Source organism: Cajanus cajan, chromosome 5, assembly GCF_000230855.2.
Source record: "Cajanus cajan strain Asha chromosome 5, NIPB_CcT2T_4, whole genome shotgun sequence".
Taxonomy (NCBI): Eukaryota; Viridiplantae; Streptophyta; class Magnoliopsida; order Fabales; family Fabaceae; genus Cajanus; species Cajanus cajan.
Window position 1 is genome coordinate 59,107,839 of NC_138521.1, and position 22,061 is coordinate 59,129,899.

General features: G+C 32.0%; 1 protein-coding gene across 3 annotated transcripts; it reads right to left on the reverse strand.

Annotated features, from left to right (window-relative positions):
- Positions 1-1,695: 1,695 nt before the first annotated feature.
- ELF5 (proline-rich family protein) lies at positions 1,696-8,835 on the reverse strand. 3 transcript variants are annotated; one of them, XM_020375475.3, is made up of 9 exons: positions 8,550-8,835; positions 8,092-8,185; positions 6,451-6,536; positions 4,738-4,787; positions 4,579-4,648; positions 4,380-4,461; positions 3,866-4,272; positions 2,593-3,123; positions 1,696-2,097 (listed from the first exon to the last, which is right to left on the reverse strand). In XM_020375475.3, the coding sequence occupies exons 1-9, from the start codon at positions 8,628-8,630 to the stop codon at positions 1,879-1,881; spliced, it is 1,620 nt and encodes a 539-aa protein (XP_020231064.1). In that variant the 5' UTR covers positions 8,631-8,835; the 3' UTR covers positions 1,696-1,878. The 3 variants fall into 3 exon arrangements, with proteins under 3 accessions (XP_020231064.1, XP_020231065.1, XP_082931614.1); XM_020375476.3 differs by lacking the exons at positions 8,092-8,185; positions 8,550-8,835 and adding an exon at positions 5,188-5,283; XM_083075488.1 differs by lacking the exons at positions 8,092-8,185; positions 8,550-8,835 and adding an exon at positions 6,317-6,384 and having other exon boundaries at positions 6,451-6,533.
- Positions 8,836-22,061: the final 13,226 nt, after the last annotated feature.

Consider the following 22,061-nt stretch of genomic DNA (forward strand, 5'->3'; position numbering starts at 1 on the left):
AAGGCACGCAGTGCAGTCCACCAACTTCATCATTATCCTTCGTCAAAGTATAAGGAAATAAGAAACCTGTATGCTGTACCTGTAGTAGCATATATTCAAAATTTTAACATTACAATTTTAATGATCAATCTAATATCAAAATTACAGATTTTACAGAATTTGAGAACTAAGATCACAGAATTAAAAATTGAAAAACTAAATTGTTAATAATACTCAAAGTTCAACTTAACCGTTCTTTTTTTAAGTCCTTATCATACTTGATACTATATGGTTTTGGGAAAAATAGAACCTTACTGCACAAGGTATTGTCGTATTGATTCCAAAATCGAGGCAGAGCCGGGATAAGGTAAATTATGTATCGCTGCATGTTCTGTGGAACTGCAACACGTGCTTTCATCGTAAAAATAAAGAAAACTTATAGAATTAAATATATTTTTAGTGTAAATTTATTTTTAATCTCTTAAATTTAAAATTGATATTTTTAGTCTATATAATTTTAAAAAATCTTATTTTAGTCTTTATATTTAAATTTTGTTAAAAGATTTATCAAATATTATTACATAAAATTTATTTATTAATATCTTATTAGAAAAAATATCACATTAAATTCAATTAATATTGTATAATAGTCTTAATTTATTATTTTGAAGTATATTATTAGTGATCTGAGAGACTAAAATATTTTTTTAAAAAATTACAAAGACTAAAAATAATAATTTTAAATTTAAGAGACTAAAATTAAATTTATCTTAAATTTGAGGGACTAAAAACATATTTAAACCCGAACATTTTAATTAACGAATAGAGGAAGCGCAGTTGAAGAATCCAAAAGCAGTAAAACATGAAGCCGATGGAAAGAACACCCTTCGTGGCACTAAACCAGTTGAAAGCCTACTGCATAGCCAGAATCCCGTTTTTCATCCATATTTTAGAAGCACTTGTGATTTAGTGGTTAGTTGAAAGTATAAAATATATGTATTTACGTAGTACGGTGTTCATTTCCCGCATTGTTTTAGCTGGGTTCTAAATTCCAACCCAGCACCAGTTGAGAGCGAAAAGCATCTTCATATTCTTATTCGATAGGTAACACTGACATGCACTTGTTGGATAAATCATCGGATAAAGATCAAAGTTTATCGTCACATCGTTGCTAGTGCCGCACAATGCCCTCTCGTTAAGGTGTACCCACGACCACGTTTGGCAACGTCAATTCTGTTGGCCAAAGAAGTGTTGGTATAATACTAGTTCTTTGGTATGCTTCCAGTACAGGGCGAAAATGTGGCCTAATTAATATAGAAAATCTTAGGCAAACGGTGACAGACTAATTCATCTGGTAATGATTAATTAAAATTTCGACACGGTATACTGCTCAGGTACTTCTGCACCAGAACTCGGGGTTTGCTGGTCTATTCACACTTTCCCAAGTAACTATTCTAAAGCAAAAATAGCTTCCATTGGAGTGAAACGTAGTTATACTTACAATTCAAACAGACGCATAAAAGGTAATTCCTTAACTAATTTATGAGAAAAAAGTAATACATTTAACTATATATTTCATTTGTTTAATCTACTCTTATACATTAAATTAATTTTTTTTTCTAAAAATGTTTCTTCTTTTGTTCTAAATTTTGAATTTATATTTTTAACACACCATAGGTGAATAATGTATAATATTGTTAACTAATAGTGTACTAATTCAAACTAGAATGATAAAGGAGATGAAATAGGAGTCGCAAAAGAGAGTGAGTATACATGGTCTTGATAAGACTTCATCAAGAATAAAAAATTTAGTGAGGTCGCGAGGGTGAATATTTGAACATGTAAATAACACTGTGAACACCCTCAATATTATGCGACACCGCCACTCACAGTAATTTCTCAACCATCAAGTGCACCAAGGGCTTTCATGTCCTCTAAGAAAGCTGTATACGAGTCATCAATGCTCTGTGCTTTTGGGGCCGATGACGAACTCACCGACTCTGATTTTACAATAGTCGGTCCTGACGTCCCAGAGACTGACCTAGGGATTGGCAATGACGGTTTTGGTTTTGATTTAGTCATTGCAGTTTCTCTTCTCACTCGCACAGATGCAGGAACCTAGTCATAAACAAGATATAGATACAATTAGAGGAATAATATATACAAAGAGAAAAGTGATGTCAGTTTTAAGTTCTCAGCCATAAGCAACTTGGGATAGTATAACCATGAATTAACTTATTTATTTAACAGCTCTTTCTTCGGACATAAATTCAAAACTCAAATAAACATTGCGTCTCATTAAGTAAATTTGTTCCCTGACGAAATGCACACAATAAAAAATCATTTTGTAGTTGTTAGTTTGGTATTCGAATCACTGCATGGTATAAACAGTTGCAAAGAACAATTATCACCAGACTAAATTACAGTATGATGGCAATTTTCTGTTTGAGTTCAGGAAAGCTTATAACCAAAACAATACTGAAGGAATTTTTACTTGATAAGCTTTCCCGTTAAAAAATAAAGCTATAACGAATAAGCAAATGATAGATATTAGGGAAACAAAAAAAATTTAAGAGACGATAAAAAAGGAAGCCAAAAAAGACCTCAACTCACCATAGCTGTGAGTTCTGGAGTGTGCTGAGCTAATGGCCTTTTAACAACAGTAGAAGCAGCAGATTTAACATATGATGGTTTTGGAGGAGGAAGTGGTGGCATATTTGCCATATGATCCCCTTCCTGGAAGTTTGGCGGAGGACCTGGTGGAAGTGGAGGTCTCATCATTGGAGGAGGCCCAGGTGGAGGACCATATGGTGGCCTTGGCATTAAGGGGACCATCATTCCAGGAGGTGGTGCCTGAGCAGAGAGTCCTGCCACGGGTAAAGGAGGCCTCATATCAGGTGGTGGCGGGGGTGGTGGGAAACGGGATATTCCAGGGGGTAATACATCAGGCTGTAAACTTGGGATTAAGGGGGGTCCAGGAACAGGGGGTTGTTGCCTTGGAGGAGGATGCCCAGCAACAATTTTTTGGATCTCCTGGCTTGCCATAGAATTCTTATTCTCAGTAGAAACCATAGCACCATCAGACTGAACCACACCAGCCTTCGGTGGCACCTGACTAGGTGGAGGAGGTGGAGGAAGCTGCACCTGCATTTTAGAAATTGTTACTGTGTAAGAAGCTTTTGCTAAGGAGAATCATACCAAGTACAGGGTTTTAAACTTGCGATCAAATGTAATAAGTTCCCATCTGGCAAACATGACAAATGCCTACTACCTTCTCATCTATGAAGCATGAATATGCAAAAAAAAAACCTTGCTATACACAATTAACAGACATTCCCGTCCTCTTTCAACTTGAGTCTAAGCCATTCCAAAATGTCTCTGATGTGTCCAAAATTTGAAAATGCTTTAAAATGTTCCAAAACACAGAAAATAGGTTTCAAAGGAAGCCAAAACATGATGAAATAGATTAAAGATATATACAACACAATAAAATCTTCAAAATTTGCTTGACTTAGATACTTTTTAAAATGAAAATATATATCTTTTTTTTTTTGTAAGCATACAAATATAATTTTAACATTTATCCAATATTCCTTGCCATGTCCACCACCTACATTTTGAAAAATAACAGTATCCACATACTTGATCATTTCAGATAAAATATCAATGCTTTCAATGTATCTCTAATTTCATGTCCTTCAATACCTTAACAAATGATCATGCCTTTACAGGGAAAATATGACATTTAGAATCTGTTTGGATACAAACTAGAAGTATTTTTGAGAGTTTCTCTACCAGAAAAAAACTCTCTATTTTCAATAAAGAAACTCTCAGAAGCACTATTAAGCTTGTATCTAAACAGACATATAAATAGATAAAAGCCTACCTGACCAGGCTCCTTGGAAGGTGAATCATCTGTCAATGCAGACTGATTTCTCCCTTCACCTCCACTGGTGCCAGGTGGAGGTGGTTGAGACTGTTGTTGAGGTGGTGGGGGAGGAGGAATAGGACGATTTGCAACTTGTTCTTTAGGTGGAGGAGGTGGAGGTGGCAAAGGAGGCGGTGGTAATGATGTCGGCACAGCAGTAGCTGGCTTTGGAGGCATGGGAGGGGGAGGAGGCAATGGCAAAGATGCTGGTAAAACAGCACCATCTGCTGAACTCGTACTGCTACCATCAGGAAGTGGAGGCGGCGGGGGAGGTGGAGGTACAGCTAATACATCATCCTCTGACTCTGTTGCCAAGGATGATGCAGCAGTACTTGATGAAGCACCGGACAAAGGAATTCTGGGTCCTGCATAACAGCACAAAAGTTGACTAAATAAGGGAGATGTCGACCCAACATCATTTATACATCAATTTTACAACACAAATATGAAAAGGAAAAAAAAGTCAGCATACCTATAGATGATTTAAACATAGGAGGTTTCCCTGGTGGTGGAGCCCCAGTAGGGTTTAATGTAGGATGATAATAAACAGAGTCCTGTAGTAAAAAAGAGTAACTCAAAACCATTAATGACAGCTACACCAGTTTAGTTTCAAAGATAGAGGAAAAGGAAAACATAACCGCTTGCACACAAACAAACAACTTAAATCCTACCTCAGGCTTTGGGTGCTTAACCCTCTCTTCTTCTTCTGCAGTTGTTCTCCTTCGAGGAGGCCCCAAATGACTGCCAAAGACATCCTAGAATGTGTAAACTATACACAAACATAAATTGGGAATAAATCCATATTTTAAAGTGACATGAAAATTCTTCACCTGAACATGACAGGGGTCTCGCCCTTCTCCCGCATTTTATCTTCATATTCCTATCCAAGAGTGATTACATTTAGATCGGTATTGGTAATAATTAAAAATTGGAAGAAATCATTAACCAAATAAAGCATATAATTGGTTGCAGTGTTCAAATTCCTAAGACTGAATTTTTAGTCCACTATTAACGATATTCATATAACCAGACAGCTTCTGCTACTAATACAATATCAAAATCAGATCATTAATGATCCATTTACTTAGTTCTGGTTTTGCCTTGTTTGTACCACTCAAGAATTCTATTGTAGTTAAAAAAACATGTGCCTCTCAGAAGTCAGAGCTCAAACAATGACCCATTACAGATGTGTTTCAATAGAAACTCGTTACAGACTGTAATCACGATCCCACAACCTTTTATACGGGTCTAATAAAATATCAACTAAAACTAACACTTACAGATTGTGATAAACCCAAGTGGGGGGCCCTTCAGCTACTCTTAATGGGACTTGCCTATGGACAAGAATGGTACATCAACCAATGTGCTTGTTATAACTGGTTTTCAGAGGCACAAAAATTAGCAATCACTCTATTCACGATAACACATGGTTTTTAATCATGACAGAGAAAAGGTGACTAAAGACTATATAAAGAATTAAGAGATATTTTGCTTCATAACAGGCACATTGGTCAATGCTTATCTGGATTATGATGTGATAATTATTTTCATTCATTGGCAGTATACATTTCTATAATACTCCATGGAAAACTACCTAAATAACAATGAGGAACCTAGCTACTTTAATGACAAATGCCAGTGAACATGAAGGGTACATACCCAATGTGATAGCACAGTTTTTAACTAAGTCAAAGAAAAAGAGACTAAGCTTATGTTTGGTAGAGGCGATTTAATTGGGAGGGAGATGGATTAGAGTGGATTTGAAGAAAAAAAACGTTCGTGTTTGGTAGAGGGTATTTAAGGAGAATTGTGAGGAATTAGAAATGGGTCCCACATCATTATTTATATCCTCTTAATTGAGGGGATTCTTGTGGATTTCAGAAAATGTGTAAAATTACATAAAACAAAAAATATCAATTCTAACTATATTATAAAGTCAGGGTAAAATAATAATTGTAAATACCAAATTCACTATATTTCTCACTTAATTCCACTTTATCAAACAACTACAAATTACATTCTATTTCACTTAATTTCTTACCTAATTCCTATCAAATCAATTCTCACCTATTCTCTCTTATTCTCTTCTATTCCTTCCTCTCCTCCAAACAAAGCCTAAAGATGATAAAGAACCAAGAATATTTTTGCAATAGACACTATGATCAATGATGCTCTGGATTATGATGTAATGAACTAATGATTATTTTTCATTCATCAAATGTATCGATTTCTACCATACACTGTAACGTTCACTCTGGTTGAGTTTTCCTTTACTTCTTCAAGCACGAGAAAGAAGTTTGATAGGAAATTTTCTCCAAAGTAGTCAGGGAATTGAAATATGTCACAGGATCATCAAGAGAAATCAGATTGTATAATGGCTTCAAAAAATCCAGAGAGATCAGTCCTCACCATTTTATCTTCTTTATTTATATTCAAGAAAGCACATAATTGTGCACAGCACACAAGTGCAGGACAATCTGCAAAGCAATATCAAACAGTAGAGAAAAGTGATCCAACAAAAAGAACACGTAATAAGTTCTTACCCTCCTCTTCTTTAGGACAAGGTTAAGTGTATCTTGTAGCTGTCTCTTCTTGTGCTTTCTTGCTTTATCCAAAGCACCATCAGCCTCTGCCACAATCAGTGATGCACAGTGAATTTGACTAGCTAAAAGCATACTAAAAGGCATCATACTTAATTTATAATTATACAATTACATCCCAGAAAACAACTATAGTCAAATAATAGATCAATATATGCAGATCAGTATAGAAACAAAAGTTGGAAACTAGAGAGTGTGGGAAAAAAAAAAGGAATAAAGAAGACAACCTAGAACATCCCCCCTCCCCAAAAACAAAATTTATTCTATAGATTAAAATTCCATGTGTCTGGGTATAACCCAAAAAATCCATATAAAGCAGTAGTGCACTACATGAGTCCATGTATACATAGCAACATTTTTCCCATTGCAACTATCTGGTAGAAGCAAATATATAATTTTTTATGTTTCATACAACAACATCTAGATAAATCATAGTCGTCAATCCCAGACAGCGGAGCAGAGCGGCCAACCCCAAAAAGTGGGCTAGCGGAATTGCGGATAGCAAGATGACCATTATTCTAATATTATATTTATATATATTAAATAATTAATAATTAAATAATAATATATAAGTTAAAAATCAGAAAAATAATTCAAAATTCATGCATTAATCATTTTCAATAATAAAAGTTCATAGTACTTAAACAAAACATATATAAAAAGTCAAGAAGACAAGGTACTTATAGCTTTAAATCATCTAAAGTTAAAGCCTAAAGTAATTAAAGTACTAAGTACTCCCTCCATTTTTTTTCATTGACGCTTAAGGTTATGCACAATAATTAAGAAAATGATTGATATTTTAGTTTTTCAAAGTATTTATTACTTATTTTCCTATTAAACCCTTTAGTGGTTGGAGAAGAAATAGGTTCATTGAAAATGAATAAACACATTGTCCAATAAATACACATTAATTATCAAGGGTAAAAATGAAAAAGAAAATTAAATAAGTCATTGATTTTAGAAAAGTGACAATGAAAAAATAACAAAAAAATAATGTCAAAACGACTATGAAAAAAAAAACGGAGGGAGTAACTAAAAAAGTAAACATTAAAATTTAATCTCCATCCTGCTAACCACTGATGGTGTATCAGTACCAGCAGCACCAGGTCTCTAATTTATCCAATCCACGTGTACAAATAGTTCTTTGTTCTATGTGGACAAAACGGTATCCTTCAAGGATATAAATAAGTTTGCACAGAATTCAAAAAAAATAATCTCCCTAAGTACTGTAATGCCATGTTTTGATTCTCCAAGTTCATTTTAAGATCACCAACTTTAAATTTAATTTTTGCTAGTACGCTGATGAAATAATTTGTACAAATGAAATTAACTGGATTTCTTCCATCATCACAATATATTGGTGACTCTTACAGAAATTTTTTCAACAGTCATTACTGCTCTCCGCAAATTGGTTCTCACAATTACACAGATTAAGAGATTCATTCAAACCACAACTACAAGATGTGCTATTAAATAGTCTTTATCAACATTCAACAAACATCATGCCATAAAACTAACAATGATAAGTAAAAGAGACGACATCGGATTTCACTGCCTTCCAATGCAAAATAAAGCAAGACTTACTCATCATTTCCAAGTTCTCAATCTGCTTCTTCAATTGTTCAGGATCTTTCTTCAAAATCCCCACCTCCCTCACCTTTTTCCTTTCTTTCTTATTCTGTTAATCAAAAAAATAAAAAGCGGAAGTAAACAAAATCAGACCACGAGCTGAATTATCCTAAAGAAACACGCAATACACAACAGAAAGATACATGACAAGAACATATACTTCGAGGAAAAAAAATCACGGCAAATAAAAATAGATTAATTCCATTGAGTTAAAAACCCAATCAGCGTCCCTTTGTGTTATGAATTTATGATTATTTAAAATGCGAAGAATACATACTCGAAGTTTCAATCAATTGGAAGTGGAACATAAAGGGATACATACAGCAGAGTATGAATTAGGGCAAAAAAGAGGAATAAAATAACATTAACAAGCGTAAGAGAAAAGGGAGCGTAGGTTGAGGAAGTGAGAATACCCGTTTCAATTCCTTCTTGCGAAGCTCCTTTCGGTAAGCATCGGTAGGGTTCATGACTTTGCCGCCCTTGGTCGTCTTCATTTTGGAACACTGAACCCTCTCTTTCAGAAGCTCCTTATTCCTCTTCCGAAATCGAAACCCTTTCTCCTATTCTTTCTTCTGTCACGATTTCAAATTGGGACAGAGTTACAGAGATAAAAAGGTGTATGAGCCACGACGATCCGTTCACGCACCCACTAACACTTGTAAGAATTATATCTGTGACAAAGGAACATAATACTGTGTTCCGATGGAAGGATGATACCCACACCATATAGAACAATGAAAGCCCGGCCCAGTAACTTTTTCCGCCTTTTGTTTGGGCCCGGGTTCGGCCTTTCCTTATCTACGGACTACAAAACTATAAGTGTATCTTTTATTAAGCATTATCATATGATTTAAATGGGTTTTATATAATATTAAAATTGTCAAAATTAATATATACATCAAAATAAATAATTTCTTTTATATCTTTATATAACATTAAAATTGAAAAAAAAATAATATGTACATCAAAATAAAGAATTTCTTTTATATATAAATATAGATAAATTATGGAAAAATTAATATTCAAATCTCTTAATTTAATATGATTTGATACTTTTTATTTGTCATTTTAACTAAAAAAATGTATATCAAAATTTTATAATTATTTTTAACATTTTTTTCTTAATATATAAAATAATAATCTTATTTTAAGTATTTTTTGACATGGATAATCTTTGGTCAAATTTGAGTAATTTTAATATAAAGAGACTATTTACAAACTTCTCTACATGTGACCATGCAACATAAGTATGAGGATGCGACTCTAACAGGGAGTTATTTTTCTTAATAAAGGTGGGTCATGTGCATTACAATTGTGGGAGATCATGTCTATCTACATGTGAATGGTAGCTCCTTAGGCTAACTTGACCCAATTGGAATTGACAAAATCATGTGGATCTTAAAATCTTATGGGGATATGTGATAGGCAACTAATATTAAGGCAAAGTTGCAATCTATGCTCCATGGTGTGAAAATAGTTTGAAAAAGGAGATTTTCGCTGATGGTTTGCAACTCTTATTGATAGTATTAAGGAGTTGATGGAGAAACCTTTGGGATATTGTTTTTAGACATACTCTTGTGAAAGGTAATGTGTGTGCCGACTTTCATTGATTTGATATGGACTTGCATCACTATACCAAAAATGTGTAGACTTTGGAATGGTGAAGCTTTGGACAAGTTTCAACCTACAAGAGGGATTAGATAAAGAGATCGTATTTCTGCCTATTTATTTGTTCTTTGTATGAAACATTTATTTCATATGATTAACTTAGTTATCACTCACAATCTCTAAAAACCCATCAAACTATTTAGAAAGGGGTCCCTTTATCCCATTTGGTCTTTGCAAATGATCTTATTTTTTTTGTTGAGACCTTTATAGACTAGGTGGAGATTATCCACACTTTGGAATTATTCTGCAATAGCTTAGATAAAAATATTAGTATAAGAAAACTTATATTTTCTTCTCTAGCAATATGATTGTGAAAAGTCAAATTAATATTGCTTTTAGGTTTTAAAGAACAAGTGATATTAATAAGTACTTAGGGGGTGCCTTATTCACCACCAAAAGGTAAGTAGAGGTATGCAACAATTTGTTCTTCACAAAGTGAACTCTTGTCTTAATAGTTGGAAGGAAAAGAAGCTATCATTTACGAGAAGTAAGTCTCACTAAATCTATCTTTGCTACTATTCCAACTTATACTATGCATTGTAATTTTCTTCTTAGCAGATATGTGATGATATTAACATGAAGTGCAAAGGTTTTCTATGGAGCCATGAAGGAGATCACAAAAAGATCCATGTTATTGCCTAGCCTGTAAATTCAAAGAGAAAGAAGGCTTTAGTTTACATGATACTAAAAAGGTAAATGCATATATTGTTCATGATGAAGGATTGTTGACAGATTTGTACTGAACCAGATAAACTTTGGGTCATGAATCTCATGATGGTGGAAGCTAAGTATAATTGCGAAGAAATCATCCTATCTTTTAGCACTAGGCCAAATGCATCAAATTGTTGGGGAGGATTATGTGATGCATGGAAGTTCGTTAAACCACTAATTATGTAGTCTCTATGTAACAAGTTGAAAATCAAGTTTTGGATGGACTATTGGTTGCCTTCAGGTGTTATTCTCTCGAATATTTCTACCTAATCTGTTCCATTCAAGGAGTTGCATAAAACAGTTGTCGAGTATGTGAACGATTAGGGGCAACGAAATATTGAGTTTCTTTGATATTTGATTCCCAATTTTGTGTGACATGATATTATAGGAATATCTTTTTTTTTTAACAATGAACAAGGCTTCCTAAAGTGGGGAGGGTCTTCAGATGAGGACCTTTCCTTTAAATCTACTTACAAGACAATCATAACTAACATTACTAAAAGCCCTAACTACTTGTTTAAGTTGATTTGGAATTGGCTAGAGCCCAAATGTATCTACTATTTGATGGAGTGTGGCACACTCTAGCTTGTGTATGAATGAGTGGTACATAACTAGAAGGCTCACCCACAATGGTCTTTGTTCAATTTGCTTAACGGAATTTGAAGCAATCTACAAGTATTATGTGACTACAAGTTTGCACAGGTTATATGGTACAATGTTCCAAGGAGTATGCTTGGTACTAATTTATTTAATACACATTTAAATCAATGACTAGAAGACAATCTGTCGAGGTCACTTGTATTTAAGTGGTGACTCTCAACTCGACTTGGAAGGCGTGTGATTATTTTGTGTTTTATAATGCATGTGTGCAATTGGTATATGAGATATATGGTCATAACTTAGATTTGACGAGTTGGAGTTTTTAGTGGTGGACCCTCAATTGCCATAAGGAGAATACTCGTGTGCCCTTTGGGAGTAGAGGGTTTGGGTGCCCTCTGTACGGACAACCAATCAGGTAATGCCACGTGGCCACTTACTCCATGTCATCGACGCTGTTGAAACTTTGACCAGAAATTGGGTAATTGGATCTGATCTGCCCCTTCACCATGGTCCAACAAACCAACCCGAATAGAGGGTCCCGTCTTTTGTCCAATTTGTAAATGCATGCCACCTCATTTTGTTTGCATTGAAACGTGGCTCCATCTACTTCTCTTAATCGAAGGTTCCTGTTTGCTTTGGTGTTTTGTTGGCTCCATCTTCTTAAGGCAAGGTTGTTTCCCTTCCCATCCTCGTGTTTCGTTGGATCAGGTGTTGTATCTTCGTTTCCATCTTGTTCTCGTCATGGATGTTGTTCTGTTCGTCAAATGTTGTGTCTGTTACTTTGTCTTTGTTTCCATGTTCTTCTCTTAAGCGACGAAATTGTCTCCTTTTCCTTTTCCATCTTGTTGTTGTGTCTGTGTTTTCATTTTGTTGGCATGGATGTTGTTGTGTTCATGAAATGTTGTCTCCGTTACCGTGAGTTTGCTTCCATTTGAAATCCTTGCAGGTTCTTCTCCTCATGAAAGGTCGTCTCTCTTTCCATTTGAAATCCTTGCAGGTTCTTCTCCTGAGCTGATCTTCGAGTTTTGTGTCTGGTTCCTGGGGATAGGCACCCCGATTCTGAAGTGAACAGTTAGTGGTAAGTTCAATTTTGTTCGATTAAGTTATAATAACTTTTCAGTTATGCTCGAATTCTCTTTAATTGACTGGTCATGTAGTGTTGCTTTCACGAATAACGTATGCGTGAATATTGTTTGGTTTATTTGGTGAGTTGTTAGGATTCATATTGTTATGTGATTTTGTTAGAGTTTTTATTTTTTTTTGCAGATTTAGTAAGTATTGATAACTCATGTAGGTGTTGTTGTATTTCGTTGTGAAGGCATTATTATGGATTGTTGATCGAGGTGGTAAAAAAATAGATTGTAATTTATTTTTCCAATTTGATAGTGTTGTGATTGTGTCGTTGTAATTATTGTTTTATTAATGTGGTTTGACAATATTTATGGTAAGCATTATTGGTTATGATAATGTTTGTCCATCGTATTTATATTTGTTAGATATCAGAAATGGAGAATTCTGCATCTTCACATACAAGCAGGACTACGCTATCCACATTGCCAAGGGAAATGCCGATATGTTATTGTGGTATTCAAAGTATGATACAATGCTCAAAAACTCGTAAGAATCCAGGGAGAAAATTTTTTGGTTGTGGAAGATATAACGGGACAAATAGTCATTGTCGGTTTTTTGAATGGTGCAACGAAATGGATCAAGTGGAAGAATTAGAAACAATAGTGTCTGGGCATATTTGTGATATATCTGAGTTGCAGGTTAAAATTGACAAGTTGAGAGAGGAATTAAATGTTACAAATAAGAAGGTAGAAGTTGTGGAAGAAATGATGATGGATGTTTTGAAGATGGTGAAAACAAATGAGATTAAAATGAGGAACAAATTTATTGTGGTTTGGATCATAGTGTTTGTCTTGGCTGAAATTATAATGATATGAAGAACAATTGTGAAATATTGTGATTAGTTTGATTTACTACTAAATATAATGTACGTTTATATTATTTTCAAGTTTGATTTAGTATTAAATGAAATGTACGTGTATGTTATTTTGAATTCGAAGTGCATGGAAAATTAGTTTGGAAATACGTAGGAAAAAATGATGGTTTGTTGGAAGGTTATTGGGTTCATATACAATGGTAATATAAAAAAAGAAAGCTAATAATAAAAAAATGTTTATGAATAATAATATATTTTTGTAAGATGCAAATTTTGCTATTGTCTTAGATAATTCATAACAATAGTGATTACTTTTATGTTTAGTTTTCCTTCACGATTGCAATTAGAAAATTATTGTAATTATTTTAGAACAGTTTACAACACACATTTTGTAGAGTTAATCTATATGTTGATTAACTTGCAAAATATGATATGAATGATGATGTTCCTTTTCAAAATTAGAACCAATTTGTCTGTGCTAACTTTTGTGTTGTTATATGATGTTATGAATATATTACATTTGAAACTATAATTTTTGTTTCTTACTTTGTCATAACAAAATATTCCCTTCTGAGAAAACTAACAACTTGTATATACAACATTAGTAATGTTATAGAGTGGCTAATAGACTACCATAAATACAATAGTGAACATACATACTGAACATATACATTTTTTATGTTTACATTAAAAAAAGGTAGAAATGACTTCTTTTTTTTGTTGAGGTATAAATGACTATTTAAAAATAATACACGAGCTAACCAGTCAATTAAGAAGTTATTATAATTGACAATATTTATTTCGAATTTTGTACTGCTTTTATAAATAAACACAGCAGAGTTGCATAATTAAAATGCATTAGGTCATAGGTTTCTTACATTATTATTGAATCATAAATAAAGACAGCAGAGTTGCATAATTCAAGCAACTTGCCACATATTAAGGCTATCCAATATCCATGATTACTAATACAGTGAGGATACAAAATTTTGTTCGAATGAGTCACAATATTAAAATACTAATATTTTTAAATGATATTAATTAAATAATTTTAATGAAATAATATATTAATTAAATTAAAAATAAGTGTTAATTTTATTTTATTTAACAATGTCATAAAGTAAAATTTGTTTGATATTTTTGCTTAGAAATAAGAATATTCATTTAACTGTGTGATTTTAAACTCTTAATAATTGGACAATATACGATTTTATGTTTTTTGGTTGTAGTTACTAGTAAGTCAGTTAATTTGTAAAATACAAGTTACAAGTTTAAAAAATAAAAGTTACAAGTAATATTTAATAATACTTTTTATTGACATTTAAAACAAAAGGTTTTTTAATATACCATGAATCTCAATTTTAAACAAAAGATTATAGTAAGTCAGTTAATTTCTAAAATACAAGTTACAAGTTTCAACTTTTACAAAAAAAAGTTTGAAGTAATACTTAATAATAGTTTTTATGTAATTTTTAAACAAAATTTTACTAGAATTTGTAAATTACAAATGACAAGTTTGTAAAATAAAAGTTACAAGTAATACTTAATAATAGTTTTTATTCACATTTAAAACAAAAGGTTTTATAATTTACCATCATTTAATTCTGTAAATTAAATGATTAATAAATCATGCTGACGTTGAACTTCCATTTTGTAATAGAATAGCATATATTAATAAATTTTAAACAACATATGTATATATAACATTTAATTTGAATATTTAAACCTAACAAAGTTAGTACGAATAAGTTTATTCAACCAATGCAATAAAAAACAAGTACAATGCATAACATTTTTGAATACTACGTACACACGTATATATTAAACATAAAATATTGAAATTATAGATGTTCCATTTGTCCAATTAAAGATGATACATACCAAGTTGCAAATTTAAATAAAAGTAGAGTAAATAAAATTATCATTGTCCTTCAATACTCCAAATAAAATAGTAGATCCTTCCTTGATATTGTTCACCTGGCAATAGTCAGTCCATCTCCAGTTAAATTGTAATGCAGATTTGATTCAGTTTCCCAAGCTATAATGCATTCAAATGTGTTACCTTTTGGATCAACTAAATCAATATTGTTGATAGTTTTGGAAATAGCATTTTGACAAAAACCCATTGGCAGTTTTTGTAAACCAAAAAATGAAGTATTTCATAAATTAAGTAATAAATTAAATTATAAATATAATAAAAATAATGAAAATTATTTAATTGCATTACATACCAGAGTAGATGTGGTAACATCATCAACATTCATCTGTTTATACAGCTTATGAAAATATTCAGAAGGCTGTGGAATGTCCAGTACCATTTTATTAGTACTCATACTAGCACTACCAGAGTTAGATTGGTTTCCAAGTTTGAATTTTTTTTATTGTTTTGGGATAATCAACTTGGTCACCTAACCTATCTTTAATTAACATTGCAAAATAATTTGCATCCAAAAATGTTAGAGTTAGCCAACCCCCTCTATGAAAGCCATAAAAAGGGTCAATAGGTTCAGTTCCTTTAGTTAAATACACGCGACCATTCTTTTTCTTCACAGAACATTCAAAAGAATTACCGTAAGGATCTTCGAGAGTAACTATGTCTTTGATATCATTGTAGAAATCAATAGAAAATAAGTAGGGCAATCTTATTTTATTCTACATAGAACAAAACAAATGATAAATTAAATACAATAACAAATTATACTGTTTATTTTGAAATATAATTTAATATGAAGAATTTAAAATAAATCATTTTTATTACTTACGTATCCAGGGACGTATTCGCAATAAATTTCCCGATTCTTTACGTCTCTCAGAGTTTCCAATTCCTCTTCAGAAATATGAGCAATAGACTTGTCCATTTGAAGGAATAATAGTTTGAAAGAAAAACAATAGTTTTTATTGTGGTGTATTTCTCGTATGGGGCAAACATGTATATATAAGACTGAGAAAGAAAACTGACAACAAAATTTGAAATTACCCCATTATGCCACGTTGTTTCAGTTTTTGACATTGGAATGAATATTGGGAAGTTACAAAACAGTTTTTTTTGTATGTTGTATGTTGAAACCGGTTACCATATTCGGATCGAAAATGCGTTAAAATATTTAAACCCTGTAAACGTGTCATAAGTGGCATATCGTTGAAATATGTAACATGCATAATCATGTAAACCTGGTAAACATGTCATAAATGGCAAAATCAGTTACCATTATTCATAACATAACTAATTCCAATAGGCCAATTAAAGTCTTTTCAACACAAATGCTTACGGTTATAATTTTCGGAGGCTCTATCTTTACTCATAAAATTATGAATGCAAACGTGTGTCGATATTAAAATTAGTAAATTATGAAATAAAATTAGTAAAAATTAAAATTACTTTATATATTAAATTTATGATATAGTAGTGAGGTTTAGTCACTTCGTGCCTCTTTTTAATCTACTCATTAACCATATACCTATGTAGTGATTAATCATTTAATTTTATATTTAATTAATTTTAATAAGTAGTTAACTATCTACGTATCTATGTACCTCATTTAATCTACTAATTAGGTATATATATATATATTATATTTGATGTAGTGGTTAACTATGTACCTATGTAGTGGTTAACTATGTACCTATGTAGTGATTACATCGGCTACAACCATTTCATAAGTTATTTCATTCCATTGCCTCCTTTTCCAACAGACGAAGACAAAGTCCATGACAGACTAATTAGTGAAGGCAAAATTGTTGGTTGGGAAACAATAGTCACAGATACTTATCTGAAAGGAGCGTTGGTAAGTTACACTTTCGTTGTTAATTTCATGAAGCATTAATAATTAATAAATTTATTAGATACTGAAGTATTTTCATTTTATTTTATAAAAAAAAATTTAGCCTATTCCCGCTGATATTAGGAGAAATGAGTTTCTTGGAGAAGAGAATAGTCAAAAAAATGTTGATATTGTACTTCCAAGTGGTAGACAATTAAGGTGGTCAGTCTTAAACTACAAATATCAGAGTTTATTTGGGACTGGTTGGTATGAGTTTGCAAGAAATAACGACTTAGTTGATGGGGACTTGTTGATTTTTGAAAAAGTTAAAGGAGAAAGCAAGATATATCTATCTGTTGAAGAACATCGCGGATAAGGTGCAATATAGTGAAATTCGTTTCATTAAGCATTATGAAATAAAACTATGAACAATACTAATACTTGATATTTTATAATTTTCAGGTACTTGATCAGGCAATTACTTTGACACATTTTGGACATTTATTGTTGATTCATTTAAAATGTGATCATGGGTGTATTTTTTTTTTAAATTGAACAAGTAAGTAGGTTTTAAGGGTTATTGTAAGCATATTAACCGTAATATTTTGTTCCTAAATACTGAATGTGTTAATCTTAATGTAGATGTTTTCTTATGATATAGTTGTATCTATGCCACGGATGACTAAAATCTATATATATATTTTGTATGTTGTTTTTCATTATTTATAATTTTAAACATATTATTAGTATTTGTTATTCATGTGTTAGTAAATTTATGTTGAATGTCAATTTTTTGTTCCTCTCATTAATAACTATTAGGATGATTCATAAGTTTGCTTTTCAATTTTCACGGGCATGACCATATTTTCATATTTTCAGATCTCATGGAACATGCGTAATTAGTAAAGAGAATCTAATTGAAATTTATATAATTTTGTTTTAATGTAATAGGCTTATGAGCATTTACAGTAAATATATAGTATTTAGAATTCATATTCAAGACAATGATCAAGTAATAAAACAAATAATAGAGTAGGCAAATTAATACAATATAACATTTATAGGACAATTAATATAATATAACATTAAGGGTTAAAGTATACATTTCGTCATGTAGTATACAGTTTTATTAAAATATTTAAAAATTAATGAAGACCGTTAATTTTTTTTTAATATATGTAATCATATTAAACCATGTTTGACCCATGACCCATGGAAGTTTTTTTAATGTATGTAATGATATTAAACCATGTTTGACCCATGACCCATGGAAGCCTTACAATCACATTTTTATATGTTATATGTTGCTTCGTTGATGAACCATATAATACATATGTTCACCCTAGAACGTACCTTGAAGGAAATTAGTTTGAACTTACATGGCTACAATAATACACAATTTATTTCGTAAACAGAAATGACTAGTTGAAATTGATTTAAATGAAATTAATAACAAGGTACATGGTTGTAGGTTGATAAGGTTGTCCATAAGTTACACACATAAAGTCCCCAGACAAGTGCAACAAAAAAATGGTTTTACAAAAGGAAAACAAAATATCAACAACATTGTGTAGGTAGGGTGCAATGGTTGACCCAAATGAACAACATTACAAAACCAAACAAAAAATTTAAAAAAAAAAGAGGGGACAACATAAAGAGTTGATAGAAAAGTTAGGAAATAACTAGTCTATTTCTATTTTCCTGCAATTTTTTCCAATTTGTGGCAGCTAGTTTGATAACCTCATCTTTGTTGGTGTTGTAACAGTGGAGAACCAAAGACAATGCCAATTCCAGTCTTGTTTTGTTGTCCACCTAATATACAAATGTAAACGAATTAATATAAGCATTATTGTACATGGGTTAAATTTTAAAAATAATACTTAATAAAAAGATAATTACTTTGATTTTGTAATCATCAGACCAACCAGAATCCATCATCCATTTGGCAACCCAAACGCCACAATCATTTCTACAAATTAAAAGAAATTGAATGTTTAGATTTTGTTGTATAATGGTAAAAAAAAAAAAAATGATGTAATAAATATTAAACAATTAAATGTGGGTTACGAATCAGCATCTTGTTGGCCAATGTTATGTGGGACAATCATAGGAAAATCAGAAATTTGTGGCTTTTTTGTAAACGTGTAGTGGTAAAAAGAATCATGCAACAAGATTTCTTCAAGATACAATGCCTGCAAGGTAAAAATTTTAAAAATAAAGTATTAGTTAGTTGGAGATAACAATTTGATATAAAAAAATTTATATTGTTTATGTTTGACACAACATAAAGTACCACTTTTTTAACTAGTCTTTTTCTAGCACCAAATCTTTGTGGGTCTGGTTTGGAATCCAACATTAGTAGTTTTGCCTCCTTTACATCAACGACCAATAGAAACCAGTGCGAATTCATATCATTTAGTGGAACAAATATCTAAATTTAAAACAACATATTCATCAGTACATTGTTATCAACTGAAAAAAGGTGGTTAGCTTGAAACAAACATTATTAAATAGAAGACTTCACCTTGAAAATGTAGTCCATCTTCCCCGTGAAGTCCTTTTGATAATAATGCATTAGAGTGTCTGGTGGTGTAGTCGAAGCCATCACATATTATAAAAAATAGAAAAAGGTTTTAAGCTATTCAATGGTACTAGTGTTGATTGAGATATGGAGAAAATAATAGTTGTTTGAAAAGGTTTTTACCGCAAAGGTTGTTAGGAAGTACCAAAAAGTAGCATCTAGAGAAATTGCTCGTTGATTATGTGTCAGCATGCATACTACCAAGTTAAGGACCTACATGATACCATTAAAAATAAATATTAAAAAGAGAAAATCATTTATGATATGGTAAACAACATGTGTGAAACAAAAGAGTGTCTCTTGATCAAGTAGACCCCTTGGTAGAAGGGTTTTCAGAGTTTCCCTATCGCCAATTGTGTTCCAAATTGTTGTTACAATGATTTCTTTCCTGAAAAATTGTCCAAAAAAAATTTGTTAAAATGTCAAGAAAGGAAATCAAAAGTTTCGTAACATAAATAAAAATACTCATTTAGTTCATTATCTTTGTTTGTCCAAAAAACATAAGCTGCAACAGCTACTTGAACATCATCCAAAACCATATCGGGTGGTAGTCAAAATGTCATCGGTATCCACTATAAATTTAGTTATGCAAAACAAAACAATGGTTATTATTATAAATATTAAAAAAAATATAAGATAAAGTAATACAAAATATCATATTACCTTTAGTATTTCAACGGTTGCTTTGAGTCCATCAAACCTAACACTGTGCAAGGGTTCCATATCTACCAAAACTCTAAAATTCTTACCAGTAATTGTGTTTGAGAATAACCTTTTTTTGAGAGTGTCGCTTTTGATGAATTCCTTTTTCTGACTAGTTTTCATTTTTTTTTAACTTTTTTGCTAAGGAAGACGCGCCTGGTGTTTAGCGTACTTTGGTCAAAGAAGCATGTGGTTCATGTGTAACAGTCTCACGTGCGTACTGTGTTTGACGACATTTTTGCATGAGTAAGGGACTTTGGGGAGCAACAATGCTAGTAAGGTTGTTCAATCCATTAATAACTAACTCCATAGATGACGCTAGCCTACATATTTTTTCTGCTATACCATCCTGATACACAAACTTTTACTTGTAAGGCAAAAAGTTATTTGTTGATTCGACTTGGTAAAAAAAATGAAATAATATTCGAAACCTGCATGGATGACTTGTCTTGGTTGTTGCATTTTGAGATGTCTGCACCAGATTTGTGTGAGTTGGTCTCTTTATTAGGAAAGTCCAAATTTGGAATGCTCTCTACAAAGCTGTTAAAAAATGACAAAAATGACAATTTGGATTCTTACTTTAAATAAGGGCACAATGAATGAAAAAGATAATGCATGTGCATGTGCATGTACAGTATTAAATGTAATATTCGGTATTGATAACAGTTGTAGGGAATCATTTAACAAAAACAAAATATATGGTAGTTATGTAAACTACAATACACAACTGAAAGGTATAACAAAATTAAAGTGGATAACGAAAATAATTTGTTATGAGTTTAAATATTATTTTACCTAGAGAAAATCTCGATAAGTTCCTTCATTTTAGACGCTTTTTTGCTACGCGTTCAAATGGTTGGATTTTTTGTTACGGTTGGCTTCCTCTGAGTTTTTTTTTGTATTGGGACACCATTTGGGACTTGGGTTTGGTATGACAAGGAGGTAGAAATTAAGAGAGGTGGGTTGTTTCTGTCTAAATGGTTTATAATGCATGTATGCTGACCCTATTAAAAAAAACGTTTAAAATTTTATACTTAATTTTTAAATTGATAAAAATGAAATCATAGGAAGAATAAATAAAAAACAAATTCAGTATACATTATGGTTGCGGGACAATCTATGCGCATTGAATGTGGGTGACTAACATGTGACAATGGTGAAGTGGATGTGGGTTATGATGATGCTCAGGAGTTTTGACGGAAGCTTCCAGTATAAGTTTGTGTGGTATGCATAAAGAAAAATTAAAATTGATTGACATGAAATGTGACTTGGTATGAATGCCCAATTCGAATGACAGCTGGGGACATATGTGGCTTACGAATAGGGAATATGAGAAGTGAGAAGGGAGAAATAATAATACACTATTCCAAAGTTAGTAAAGGACATCCGTGGCTTATACTTCCATGCAAGGTCCGTGAGTCTCACAATTCTGAGAAAGAATACTAAATTTTGACATGTCTACTAGTGTACTACATGTTAGGTGAGGATAATGTTAACTTTGTTGCTACACATAGTAATAAAACTACAACATATTTGTAAGTGAAAAATTAGTAAGTATGATAATTTTGTATCTCGTATAGGTTTGACATATTTGTTTTCGTTTATTTTTGTAGGCAATACCGACTGACGCGGTATTCAAATATCTTAGAGATCGTCCACATTCGGTGAATGTAATTCTCCCAAACGGGACTCAGGCTATATGGCATATACTGTGGTATCCATACCAAGGCCTCTTTTCAAAAGGATGGTATGACTTCCAGCGTGTTTGCAAATTTAATGTGAATGATAAGGTTCACTTTTGGACCAAGGAAGGGGGAGAGGTTTTGGAGGTTTCTGTGACTCGGGCTTGATCTGCGTCCCTTCCATTTGTGTAATTTATTGAACTTGTTAATGTTCTTGTTTGTATTTTTTTTTGGAACAATCACTGGTTTGTTAATATATGCATGTTATATATATA